Here is a 13,901-nt window from a genome sequence, read left to right as displayed (position 1 = left end):
CATTGGCAGAAGGCTTTGCCCTGGGGAGCAATGTCAAAGTCTGAGGAACAGGATCCCAGCAATGAAAGGTTTATGAAGTTGTCATAGGGCCTCATGAATGCCATGAGGTGTTACTAAGAGATTTTATATGAGAAGAGGATACAATCCCGCCATACAAACCTGTGTACTGTATGTACTTTAGAAAGGTAGAGAGACCTGCACCTGAACCTCAATCCTTTACCTGTTCTGCTTCTCCAATGCCACCTCCAGCATCTCATCCTGACTCCTTAGCTCCTCACGAAAATTTTTATTCTCACCACGACCACTACTAGTGCAATTCTTTCTACCACTTAGGGGTTAATAGTCCATGTGCCTTAGGGACGGAGTCGCCGCTTCCGCTTGCTACCTCTTCTTTTGCATCACTTAAGGTACTATATATTGTACAGTATGGTTACCTTACAAGCTGATGTCTTCAATGATTAAGACCTACGTTAGTTGCGTATGCACTCATACCTATTTGCTGCCTCCATGTAGGTAGAACATAATCCTACACTGCTGTTGCTGCAACAAGTCTTCTGACCACTCGCCTCTGCCGCCGCCTCCGATGATTCAGAACAAATATTGTGAACATACTGTAATTCTTTGGTGTTATTTGTTTCTCTTCTTTCCACAAGTTTGAGAACTTGTTGGATCTCTGTCACGATTCTTTGGCCGATTCCTTGGATCCTCACCTCAACCCTTCATTCCTGCTTCGGAAAACATAACCAAGTGGTGTTTTTCCCCTTTTTTCTCTCCCTCTGTTCAAGGGGATTTAATTCAGCTCTGGCTTATGCTATGGCTATAGCAACTTAGTTGCGGGGTCCCTTCCAACCAACAAAGTTAAGCAACGTTGGGTCTGGTCAGGACTTGGATGGATACTGCCTAGACACACCAGATGTTGTTGGGATATCTTCTTGCTCCTCTGTCAGCCTACTCTAACTCGGAACTTGTACAAACAACTTCAGCCCTCCATCTGCAGGATCCTCCTCAGAAGAGGCATATATTGTACGACAAGACTTTAGCTCGACCTCGGTTTTGTTCATCAACCCTCTGACAATGATGCTTTCCTGCAGCTGAGTTCACCCGTCGGCCGATGTACACTTCTAATAATAACTCCTTTTTCTTGTACTCGAGTTAGGTTTACCCTGTAATGGGTAATCCCCTCCTACGAGTTCGTAGTATTTGTCTCTTCAACAAGGACAGAGAATCTGCAGCTCCTCTTCTCTTCCTCCCACCTGTTGAGGTGTGAAGGCAATTCTCTCTCTAACCCATGCAATCCGAACATCCGGTTGGACACCCAAACTTAGGCGTTACGTCTTTTTGGCAGAACGACTGGTTTCATCAAGGTATCTACGAGCTTCTACAGTCAGGTCTTTCTATAAAAGTCTCCGGTTTCATCCTCTCCTCCTGAAACACATTAGTTCATCAAGCTCTGTTCGGCAAGGGGAAGGCATACCGTCAAACAAGCAGTTAGTCCACAGGACCTCCTCTACACGTTTGACCATTAGAACTCGTGCTCCTAGATTCCAGGACATCCGTCATCAAGGAAGTATCTTCGATCATATAGACATACCATGCCGAGGTGCGGTGCCTCGGTTTCAACATCACCTCAGGTTTCATGATAGTGTTTACCCTGGTGTCAACCTGACCGTCATGATCGGCTTTGTTCACCGAAGGCTTCGGGATGACTGGCTGATCCTAACAGACTCAGTGGCTGACTTTCATTACCACCATGACAGCTCGAGTTTACAGCAATCTGTGGATTGAAGTAAATTTCCAAAGATATCCCGGCTTCCTTATGAGAGATGGGTACCTTTAGATATGTTCATCGTCATCAGCCCGCAGAAGGTTTTCTGCAGATCGACGGGGCCCGAGGCGGAAGTTGACAGTAGTCTCTTCCTTCTATGAGATGCACTGTCAGTCAGCAGTGGTTGTCTCATAGGACTTCGTTTCACTGATTCGTCAAGTCTGCTCTGACTCCTTTAAATCTAACCTCTTCAGGAGCAGTCAGATGCCAGGTGATTCAGCACGATGGATCTCCCTTTCCTCTAGAGTCTACGGGCCCCGGGCTGGAGACGGACCTGAGAAGACGGTTGACAAACGAAAATCTCCACTGAGGAGTCAACCTCCTTGCCCTTTCCAGGATTTGACATTCCCATATGATGCATCAAAGGAGAAGGGGCCCCACATGCTGTACCACTCGGCCTCCAGGCTCTGATCCGACTCCGAACGGTACCATTATTTAAATCTCCTAGAATTCAGGACAGCCATCCTAACAGACAAGGGGTAACCTCCTCCTGGAGGAAAACTCGGATTCAAGCTTCGGCTACGTTTCTTAGGCAACACCCGATGTCAACCTTCAACTTGAGCTAGAACTCGTTGATGGGAAAACAGAGAGCGTGGCCAGGAAGTTCATCTCCGGGAGTTTGAACAGCCGCTAATAACCTCTGGTCAGCAATCTTCCTGCTTGCGGGGAGAATTGCCGACTGTGGCAGCAAATGTTTATAATTTTTTCCTGGCCGTGGGAAAGGTTTCCCGCCAAGGGAAGACTGGGGGTCTTCCCTTGGCGGGATCCCTTTGGAGAGAGCTGGATTTGTCCACTCCCCTTCCAAGGGAGAGTCCTTCTACCAGCCACTGTTCAGCAATCTTTCTGCTTGCGGGAAGAATTGCTGACAGTGGTTGCCTATTCCCATCCGCGAGAAAGACTTCTTTCACCTGTTTGGTCTCTACTTTGGGGGATTCTTCTGGTGGAAATTAGATTCATCCATTCCTTGTCTTTGCTCTTCAGAACAGGCCGCATCGGCGGCAGTCTGGTCTTGTTTCGCCCATTAGATTTGTCTCTCCAGCAAGACTCGTCTTGCCCTGAAGACTTTACACGCACAGCAGACTCATCACGCCCAGCTGACTCTTCTGCAACTCCCAGCGTAGATCCCGAGAGAACTCCCTCCCTGTCATGATCTACTCTAACAGCCACATGTGAACATTGGTCACAAAGCTGTGTCTTTGCTACGACTTTCACCTGGAGACTATCCAGTTCCTCCTCTCTTAGAGCCCTTTCCGCAACCAATTGCAAAGAGGATGGCTCGATAACTGCGTAGATCTTCGGCTTTGATCTACTAGGCCAAGGGGACTGTAGTTGGTATCGTGGAAGAGGTATCTCTCCCCTTGATGCCACTATTCCAGCAGTAGCGGAGTTCCTCGATTTACCTTCGTAAGGAAAGATTCTCTTGGTCTCAGCGATAAAAGGCCGCCGCTTGTCTCTGAACCTCGCCTTCAGACCGAAAGGAATTAACCTTTCCTCTACATCGGCATCGCCTCTCTAAATACAAAGTTTCGTCAGTTCGGGGAAGGTCAAGAGAAGGATCGCCTAGAACACGTTTCCGGTTTGGAGTCGAGAGGCTATGAACTGAGCATTGACTCCTGATCCTTCTCCTCATAAAGGAGACTGAGAGCTCATAACATTAGGACAAGGAGTACGCTCTAGTGTTTTATGAAAACTACTCTGTGACACAGGCCTTGTCAGCCGGCATGTGAAAGCGTCAAATGACCTACCACTTCTGTAAGATGTAACCCACAGGGACGTGGAGACATTCTCCATTGGCAATGTGGAGGCTACACAGTAACACCTCAAGCTCATTGATGGACAAGTAGCAGATGGGGGAGGCCAGAAGTAAGTCTGGGATGAATGACAAAGAATGACTGGCTCTTTCTTTCTTTCATCTTCCACCCTCGGGTAACAGCACTTACAGTATTCTGGAAAGCTGTCCTCAGCTGTTTAGAGTAGAACCATTTCCCTAGTGTAACCTGGTATAGAAAGATGTACAGGGTACTTGTTACGTCCCTGTACCCCGTGGTGAGGTGGAATTGGGTAACGTCTGTGTTGATTCTAAGATTCCTATGTTTCTGAGAATTCTTACCTAGACTAGTCTCACTCCTAGTATCACACAGATTGCTCAGGCCGCTGAGCGTGCTTTGCACGAATTGCTTAGGAGGTGTCAGGGCTTCTCCCTGTTATGTGCGGGCAGTTGGTTCGGACTTCTATCCTCCTAAGGGGTAAGTCAATCCCTATAAATAGTGAGGGTGTTGTATTAGTGTCGGAACAAATGACAAATTTGAAAGTAATGTGTATTTTCCCTTACGACACAAACTTGTAGCTATTCATACAAATGGGCCCACCATCACCCGTCCCCGATAAGTCCTGCCTGCAATAAAATATGACGATACAACAAAGGTGTGTGAGCGGGGTAGCCGGATACCCTCCCACCCATAAGACTCACTAAAAGTCTTATGGGTAGACTTCCAGCCTCGCCGAAAGTAATATCCCTATAAAGAAATACACATTTTTATTGTTAAGAAAAATAGAAATTACTTTGAAGTTTGTTATTTTAGCTGTAATATGAAGCTTAACATTTTTATTTTCCTTGTCTTTTTAAGACTTCAGTATACTGTATGATTAGCCATGTAAGACTTAGAGAGAAAAGAATTTTGATTATTTTATTCCCTGATTTCTTTCCAGCCATGAGCACATAGAATTGCTAGTACGAAATGATGGAGAGCTGCTATTCTTCAAACAGAGAGAAGGACCATGGATGCCAACATTAAAGTTACTGCATAAATGTAAGAATTTTTTTGTATCAAATAGTTCCTGAAATTATATTTAGAACCATATTACATGTATATTGTTTCTTTTATTACAGTATTCACTAATCAGGTAATTTAAACTGAAAAAGTTTTAATAGAGTAGATTTTTTGGTAAGGCTTAACTAAAATTAGCAGTAATTTAACTTTTATGTCTATTGTGAAAAATGACTGCAATATATATATTTTTTTTCTACCGTAGTACACAGCTTGGGAAGCTCAATGTCATATTCTATTCATTTTCCCAATACTTTCATATCTATTCCTTATTCCTTATCATCACACAACCAAAGCATCTCAATTGTTGAGTTCTCAGCCTTTATTTTCTAATCTGTGATTGGCACATCTCGTCTAATTTTGATTCATTGTATAATTTTTCCCCTCTGCTCCAACAATGAGTCTTAATTAGCATTACTCTGAACCTTATATACTCTATGTCTGCAGTACTAGGCATAAGAAAAAGAAAAGCTATGTTACAGTACTGTGTCATATTTATTGATGTAAGATATATACAGAAAAAGTTTGAAGAGAATTTACCAGATGGTTCTGTGTATTTGGGTAAAGGGAAAGTTTCATATTTGTTTTGCCAGTCTTAGAAAGATCTTTGTTTCTATTTGTATACAAACCTTTTGTCCTATGAAATAAGAATATATCTTCTGTGGCACTGGAATAGCCATTAAATTGTTAACTAGGTAGTAGTAGGTAACCATTCCTACCCACCTGGCACAGAATAGCCACTTATGGCTTTGGCTGCAACAGGTACAGATGTACTACTGCAGTGGTCTCTTGACTTTTGAAACATTTTGGGACTGTAACTATAACTAAGGAAGAATGGTAGTCAAGGTGAAGTAAAGCAAGTTTGTTCTCTCCCACATCTGTCAGCCTCTTTTCTCTCCTTTTTTCTTGTCACACTTCCTTCAGAAGAAGGTATTTGCTTGGGAAAGCCATTCACTTAAAGTTGCTTGGGACTTTTAGCAATTGTTCTTCTCCTGTGGGAGAGAGTGAATGTATTCACCTGGTAACTCGTCTCTTTTTGGGCAGTCAAAAAGAACATGAGTGTGTAACAGTTACTGTAAATGCACTGGGTGCAGGTGAGTGGTGCTCCTATGACCAAACACCTGCACCTTAACTAAGGGGAGGATGGTGTTTATGCATCCTCCTTTTCTGTTCCTATTGTTATATATGAGGATTGTATCTTATCCTTGTGTGTATCTCAGTGCCGATGTTGTGTCAGTTGCAGGTGAACGGTCCCAATTGGACTGATTTCCATTATTATTATTATTGTTGTTGTTGTTATTACTTGGTAGTCCCAGAGGGTTATCGTTCATGCTACCTCCTCATGCCAATATGAAGCTCACAGATTAACTGGTACCTTCAGGGTCAGTTAGTGATCATGTGTTTGGTGTGACAGCCACCTGTGTTTTATCAGTTTCAGGTTAAAAGTCATACCAAGAGTAGCCAGCTCTGTAAGAGTCGAGTTTGACTCATAGGGCTGGTTAATTTCCACTTTAAAAATAATATAACCTACCAGGAACTGATCTCCAACACTACGGTAAGCAGAGATGGGTTTTTTCACTCTAGTCCTTGTGCCATTATAGAACGTAGCTGACGGAGCTCACTTGCTGACCAATACCTGTGAGGTTAGATAGCAATTGTAAACTTGTGTAACAGCTACCGCTGTACACCTTCAAGCCACTACAGAGTTTTCTTACCGAATGCTACCTTCAGTGTTCCTCAGCAAGGTGGGACCAGTGCAACAGTGACAGGAAGCCTATACTGTTTGCACTGGTATCAGGTAATCAGTCCCTCTGGAATAATCACCAGTTCCCAGGGCATGAAGGATGAGGATATGCTATCATGTGAAACTACCATTCTCTTCCTCTTCTCCTTTTGATTCAGTCAATTCTTTATAGAAGGAAGAGAAATTGAAGTTCAGGAAGACTGAATCCAAGACATCACACAGGACTTTGAGCAATTTCTCCTCTCTTTGGAGAGAGGGAAACCGTTTCCATCCACCACCTGATCCAATGTAGATCAAGGCCATGGGAGGGGGCAGCTGTACTGGTCCAAGGTGATCAGCTTCATTTAGTCGATCACTTCAAGAGACGGTTGATAGCAAAGGGCTGAAGGACCATGGGGCCACATCCTATCAGTCCTTTACAGGGCTGATTACCGATAGGGCCAGTGTCAACAGGAGCACCAAGAGGAAGTAATACAGCACAGTACTGGTATTGTATGCTCTGGGGTGTGTCGAGGTGGTCAGTGACTGGTCCTTGCTCTGGGCTACTTGGCACTGAGCTGGGATAACCACAGTATCAGACTGTTCACTAGAGGGAGCGTATACTGTAACGCTCTTTCTCTCGGGCACTAGGGATTATTTCCCAGACATGGAATGAGACGGTTAACTCCCCTATTCATTGTTTGTTTCCTCTTTATACCTTTCTGGGTCCATTGGAATTTGAGCATCGTACTCTAGGGAGAGTAAACAATTTCTACAAGAGGTTTTTGAGCGCTCAGTGTTTGGTCTTGAGGTACCATCATGAGCACCTTTTTGACACAGAGTATAGTTCCTTTAAAGATCAGATAGGTGCTGGACTCATTGTTTACCACTCAGGTGGGTAATGGTGAAGCATCTTTGGAAGCCATGTATCAGCACTTGTTAATCCAGTGTGGTATCCCTGTAACTGGTTTGGTCTTTCGGGGGAGACCACAGTCATGCCATTTGGCTTGGGTTTGAGGAAGGTCGTGGCATCCTTCAAATCCTAGTAATGACTTCTTTTAGCTTCTTCCTTCAAAAGGGGTTGGAACCTGTTCAACTTGATTTTTCCCCTCCTACGCTCAGTTCAAGATTGGTATTAGGAAGAAGAAGGGTTGGGGTTGATGCAGAGGTGTGTCCCCTGCTTCCAATAGGAGGATGTCTTGTACATTCACTCTCTTCTATCCTAATCCATTTCATACCTGCTTTCCAGGTTCCATGTCTTAGCATGCAACAGATGTGGAACAATCCTTTATTTTTCAATATTAAACTTACCCGATAATCATGTAGCTGTCAACTCCGTTGCCCGACAGAATTCTATGGAGGGATACGCCAGCTATCACAATACTAGAAGGGGGTGTATTTACCAGCGCCACCTGTGGCCAGGTACTCAAGTACTTCTTGTTGACACCTCCTCAATTATTCCTCTGTCGTGCTTCCGGCAAGACGTTCTGGGATACGCTTATGTTCTTGGAGTATTTTCACGACTTTGGTGAAGTATTTCTCTTTGATTTCGGCTGTCGCTTTACTGGAAACTTCTATATTAGCTTAGTTAGCTTTTGGAATTAATTTGATTAATTATGGTGACGAGAGAGTATGAACTCTCGTTCACCTTTCAATGGCCGACCCTTCCCTTAGACGGAAGTGTTGGTGTCTAAGAGAGTATAGACTCTCTTTCTTAATTTTGCTTAACAAAAGTTATAGATTTATTTTATATCTCTCCGCCTCTTATAGGCCTCTTCGATTAACTTCCTTTTATTATAAACTCATTAAAATTAATTTTTATATTTGTTTATATTCGACCTTCCTAATAGTAGGCGGTCTTTTACCGAAGTTAATAAACTTTGAGCCCGTCATTTCGGTTTTACCTGTTAACATATTATGCTATTTCCGCCACAGAGTTTGAAAGATTTTCTTTGACAGTCTCGTACTGTTTTCAAAGTTGAACTAACGTTTTGTTTTGTCTCTGCAGTTGTTGACGTTCAGAACGTTTAACTTGCACTCTATCGTTACGATAGAGAAAGAATGTTCACGGTTTCACGTTGCAGTAAGAGTAACCGTGTCTAGCGTTTTGTTCATTCTTTCTTAACTTAATGGTTTTGATCCTAATAAAGGAACTTTTCAGTTTTTTCCTTTAACAATAATATGTTTTAACGATATATATGATTGGGCTCTTCTCTCAGGTTCTAAGTCAAGAGAGAGAGAGAGAGAGAGAGAGAGAGAGAGATAGAGACGGAGGGAGAAAGAGGATAAACGTTTCATTCAAGCCTGCCAGGCGTACGAGTAACATCGTTATCGTTTTTTGCTCTTCTCCCTAGTCTCTTTAGGGGAAGAAACTAAACGTTTCTAGAGTGATCTAGTGTTTAGTCTCTTTCCAACCACTGAATTATCTTTCATTAGATTTTTCTGTTACATTGTATTCTGTTTTCGCAATTACTAACTTTGAGAAAGGATAGAATTGCGTATTTCAGGTACAAACCACTTAAAGTTTCGAGTTCAGTGAAATAAGTGCAAACAGAAATCAAAGTGATAAGTGATTAGTGCGTGAGGGTACTTTTGTGCGCGCCAGTCGTCCTCCCAGTCCGGGACCTCTTGCAAGCTCCCAAGCCCAGGGGAGAAGCAATGTCGAAGGGCATAAGGGTTCAGCAGGCCTTGATCGGCGCACAGAAGTATTCTCGGTGGTTGTGGGCGTGTCTTACCGAGACCGTCACTCCCACCCGCAGACGATTGAGCCCTTATTTTGCTCGTCTGCAGAAGAGATTAGGGGAGAAAATAAAGGCAGAGTAACGCTGGTCTCAGGTCTCAAGACCTCTTAAACGTTAAGTCCAGACCTATGCCAGACGTACGAAGTTAAAGTTCACAACCCGAATGCAGTCATTGGGTTAGCTCTGACTCTCCTCAGTCATCAGTTGATTACACTCCGCCTAAGAGGAGTAAGGTTCTGCCACAACAGATCTCTGCTGTTAAGGCTTTACCTCAGCAGAACTTAGTGTCTGCCGACCCCAAGTTAACTCTACTGCAGTCCATACAGTCACAACTTTCGGTCTTGATGCGTGAGTGTCGGGCTGAGAGTGTTGCGCCTCCGCCTCCGCCTACACTCCCCCCCGCCTATGATCGCTCCGCCTGATCACAGTACCACCTGCCAGGCGTACGATGTTGTGAACTCTACTACAGTCCATGCAAGCACAGCTTTCGGACTTGATGCGTGAGTGTCGGGCTGAGAGTGTTGCTCCTCCGCCTCCGCCTACACTCCCTCCACCTACACTCGCTCCGCCTGATCACAGTACCATCTGCCAGGCGTACGATGTTGTGGACTCTACTACAGTCCATGCAAGCACAGCTTTCGGACTTGATGCGTGAGTGTCGGGCTGAGAGTGTTGCTCCTCCGCCTCCGCCTACACTCCCTCCACCTACACTCGCTCCGCCTGATCGCAGTTCCACCTGCCAGCAGTTCCACCTGCCAGGCGTACGATGTTGAGCCACGTGCTGAGTTTGCTGTTCCCTGTGGTGTTCAGCCTCCGCCTTCCTTAAGGCAACCTTTACATTGGGATCAGGAGGATTATACCTCTCTTCCTCCGCCTCCACTTGCTGCTCCACCAGTGATGCAACACTCGGTTGAGGTACAACAACCTCTCCCGTCCATGAGTCAGTCTCCTCAGCTCTTGCTGCAGCGAGCTCAACCCTCCACAAGGCAAGCACCACAACACCTTAGCCTTGCGCCTCAGGAGCCTCAGCTTGCGAGACATTTACCTTGTTCTGCGCAGCCTCTTCCTCATCGCGCTCCGCTCACACCACAGGAACTGGAACTTGCTACTCCGCTTCCGCCAACCGCTCAGCAAGCGCAACCCTTGGGTTCAACCACTCATGCTAGGAGTCAGCCTCCTCCACCCATGCGCCTTCCTTCTGCTTGTCCTTTAATCAGCCTTTGCAGACTGAGCCTCAGGTGTTCCCTCATCGGAGTCTTGAAGAGGAAACCACAACTATTGTTGTTCCAGCTCGTTCTGACTCTGCTGTTCAGCATACCTTACCTCCATTTTCATACCATGGTTTAAACCCCATGCAAGCATGCATAAAGCACTCTAGCACTGGTCATGGAATTTCTGAGAAATGTTAAACGCCATGCACACGCTCTGCTTTCCTTACAGCAGGCTCTGCTTACAGCAGGCTCTGCTTACTACATGCTCAGCATTCAGCATGCTCTGCATTCAGCATGCTCTGCATACAACATGCTCTGCATACAGCATGCTCTGCATTCAGCATGCTCTGCATACAACATGCTCTACATACAGCATGCTCTGCATACAGCATACTCTGCATACATCATGCTCTGCATACCTTACCGCATGCTTCTCAACACATCTTGGGTTGTTGCCAACTCACTAGACTGTCAAGCAGTTTCATAACGTTGCCTTCTAGTCTGCTGCTTTTGCACCAGTGAACCCTCACTCAGAGAACTTAGCTTTTCTAGGATAAGGTCCCTGTAGATGAGAAAGTTCTTTTCTCCCTCCTTCTGATATTCCCTTGAGGACTCTGTCATTTGGAGGGAGCCTTTAGCTGCATAACCTCTTATGGACTTTTATTTAAGCATAACATGCTTACAGGGAAGGTAATGGTTCCACTTCAGCCGCTAATCCCGTCTGTTACCACACCTGCTCCCATAGACCTTGAGCTGTGTTGCATGACATGCAGTCCAAGCTTAGTCCTTGTTAGAGGATTTTTTGTTTACGGAGTCAATGTGTCACGGGGAAGACGTTCAACAACCAACAGAAGGGACTTGTTGTGACGCAGTGCGGCAACCTCAGCAACCCGTTAAGGAGTTGTCTATACGACCCAGACAGTCTAGACAGATTCGGGTTGTCACTGTACTTCCTCGCTTGCCCATGATTGACAGTTTACAGACTGTGCAGCAGTATCATGATCTTGTGTCCGGCTCCGTCAGACGACTGGCTTTTAAGAGCTCCCACAAGTCGTCGCTGTCTGGAGATTTTCAAATGGACTATGGATCTGACCAAGGAACTGGGCCTCCTGGTCAATTTTGAGGAGTCTCAGCTCGTTCCATCCCAGACCATTGTCTCCTTGGGTATGGATCTTCAGAGTCGAGCTTTTCGGACTTGTCCGTCGGCCCCAAGGATCTTCCAAGCCCTAGAATGCATCCAGAGCATGCTGAGAAGGAACCGATGCTTAGTCAGGCAGTGGATGAGTCTAACAGGGACACTTTCATCGCTGGCCCTGTTCATCGAGTTAGGGAGACTCCACCTCCGCCCCCTTCAGTATCATCTAGCTGCTCACTGGATAAAGGACATGACGCTAGAGACGAGCTCAGTTCCTGTTTCCGAAGAGATGAGGTCTACTCTAACGTGGTGGAAGAACAGCATTCTTCTCAAGGAAGGTCTACCATTGGCTGTTCAGACCCCCGACCACCGTCTCTTCTCGGACGCATCGGACACGGGCTGGGGTGCGACACTGGACGGACAGGAATGCTCGGGAACATGGAATCAGGAGCAAAGGACACTTCACATCTATTGCAAGGAGTTGTTGGCAGTTCATCTGGCCTTGATAAACTTCAAGTCCCTCCAGCTTAACAAGGTGGTGGAGGTGAACTCCGACTACACCACAGCCTTGGCTTACATCTCCAAGCAGGGAGGGACTCATTCGAGGAAGTTGTTCGAGATCGCAAGGGACCTCCTCATTTGGTCAAAAGATCGAAAGCTCACGCTGGTAACGAGGCTCATTCAGGGCGATATGAATGTCATGGCAGATCGCCTCAGCCGGAAGGGTCAGGTCTTCCCCACAGAGTGGACCCTTCACAAGAATGTTTGCAGCAGACTTTGGGCCCTGTGGGGTCAGCCAACCATAGATCTATTCGCTACCTCGATGACCAAGAGGCTCCTCTTGTATTGTTCTCCGATTCCAGACCCAGCAGCAGTTCGCGTGGATGCCTTTCTGCTGGATTGGTCCCATCTCGACCTGTATGCATTCCCGCCGTTCAAGATTGTCAACAGGGTACTTCAGAAGTTCGCCTCTCACAAAGGGACACGGCTGACGTTGGTTGCTCCCCTCTGGCCCGCGAGAGAATGGTTCACCGAGGTACTGCAATGGCTGGTCGACGTTCCCAGGACTCTTCCTCCTAGAGTGGACCTTCTGCGTCAACCTCACGTAAAGAAGGTACACCCAAACCTCCACGCTCTTCGTCTGACTGCCTTCAGACTATCGAAAGACTCTCAAGAGCTAGAGGCTTTTCGAAGGAGGCAGCCAGAGCGATTGCCAGAGCAAGGACGACATCCACTCTCAGAGTCTATCAGTCTTAATGGGAAGTCTTCCGAAGCTGGTGCAAGGCCAATGCAGTTTCCTCAACCAGTACCACTGTAACCCAGATTGCTGACTTCCTGTTACATCTAAGGAACGTAAGATCCCTATCAGCTCCTACGATCAAGGGTTACAGAAGTATGTTGGCAGCGGTTTTCCGCCACAGAGGCTTGGATCTTTCCTCCAACAAAGATCTACAGGACCTCCTTAGGTCTTTTGAGACCTCAAAGGAACGTCGGTTGTCCACTCCAGGCTGGAATCTAGACGTGGTCCTAAGGTTCCTAATGTCATCAGGATTTGAACCGCTCCAATCAGCCTCTTTTAAGGACCTCACATTAAAAACTCTTTTCCTCGTGTGCTTAGCAACAGGTAAAAGAGTAAGTGAGATCCACGCCTTCAGCAGGAACATAGGTTTCACATCTGAAACGGCTACATGTTCCTTGCAGCTCGGTTTTTTGGCTAAAAACGAGCTTCCTTCCCGTCCTTGGCCTAAGTCGTTCGAGATCCCAAGCCTGTCCAACATGGTGGGGAACGAACTGGAGAGAGTACTTTGCCCAGTTAGAGCTCTTAAGTACTATCTAAGAAGGTCAAAACCATTACGAGGACAATCAGAAGCCTTATGGTGTGCTATCAAGAAGCCTTCTCTACCAATGTCTAAGAACTCAGTTTCTTACTACATCAGGCTTCTGATTAGAGAAGCAAATTCTCATCTGAAGGAAGAAGACCTTGCTTTGCTGAAGGTAAGGACACATGAAGTGAGAGCTGTGGCTACTTCAGTGGCCTTCAAACAGAACCGTTCTCTGCAGAGTGTTATGGATGCAACCTATTGGAGAAGCAAGTCAGTGTTCGCATCATTCTATCTCAAAGATGTCCAGTCTCTTTACGAGTACTGCTACACCCTGGGTCCATTCGTAGCAACGAATGCAGTAGTAGGCGAGGGCTCAGCCACTACATTCCCATAATCCCATAACTTTTTAACCTTTCTCTTGAATACTTTTTATGGGTTGTACGGTCGGCTAAGAAGCCTTCCACATCCTTGTTGATTTGGCGGGTGGTCAATTCTTTCTTGAGAAGCGCCAAGGTTAAAGGTTGTGATGAGGTCCTTTAGTATGGGTTGCAGCCCTGTATACTTTAGCACCTTTGAGTTGATTCAGCCTCCCAAGAGGAACGCTGCGCTCAGTAA

The 13,901-nt window shown here is 45.9% G+C and overlaps 1 protein-coding gene across 1 annotated transcript in view; it reads left to right on the top strand.

The window, feature by feature from the left end:
- Nucleotides 1-13,901, top strand: part of MCTS1 (malignant T-cell-amplified sequence 1 homolog) — a 36,293-nt gene that overhangs the window by 17,637 nt on the left and 4,755 nt on the right. The window contains exon 3 of the mRNA XM_068347839.1: nt 4,535-4,635. Coding sequence (XP_068203940.1) covers nt 4,535-4,635 — 101 coding nt within the window. The remainder of the gene's footprint in view (nt 1-4,534; nt 4,636-13,901) is intronic.

Source organism: Palaemon carinicauda, chromosome 24, assembly GCF_036898095.1.
Source record: "Palaemon carinicauda isolate YSFRI2023 chromosome 24, ASM3689809v2, whole genome shotgun sequence".
Lineage (NCBI taxonomy): Eukaryota > Metazoa > Arthropoda > Malacostraca > Decapoda > Palaemonidae > Palaemon > Palaemon carinicauda.
Note: the sequence above shows the minus strand (reverse complement) of the source record. Positions and strands in the feature narration are given on the sequence as shown.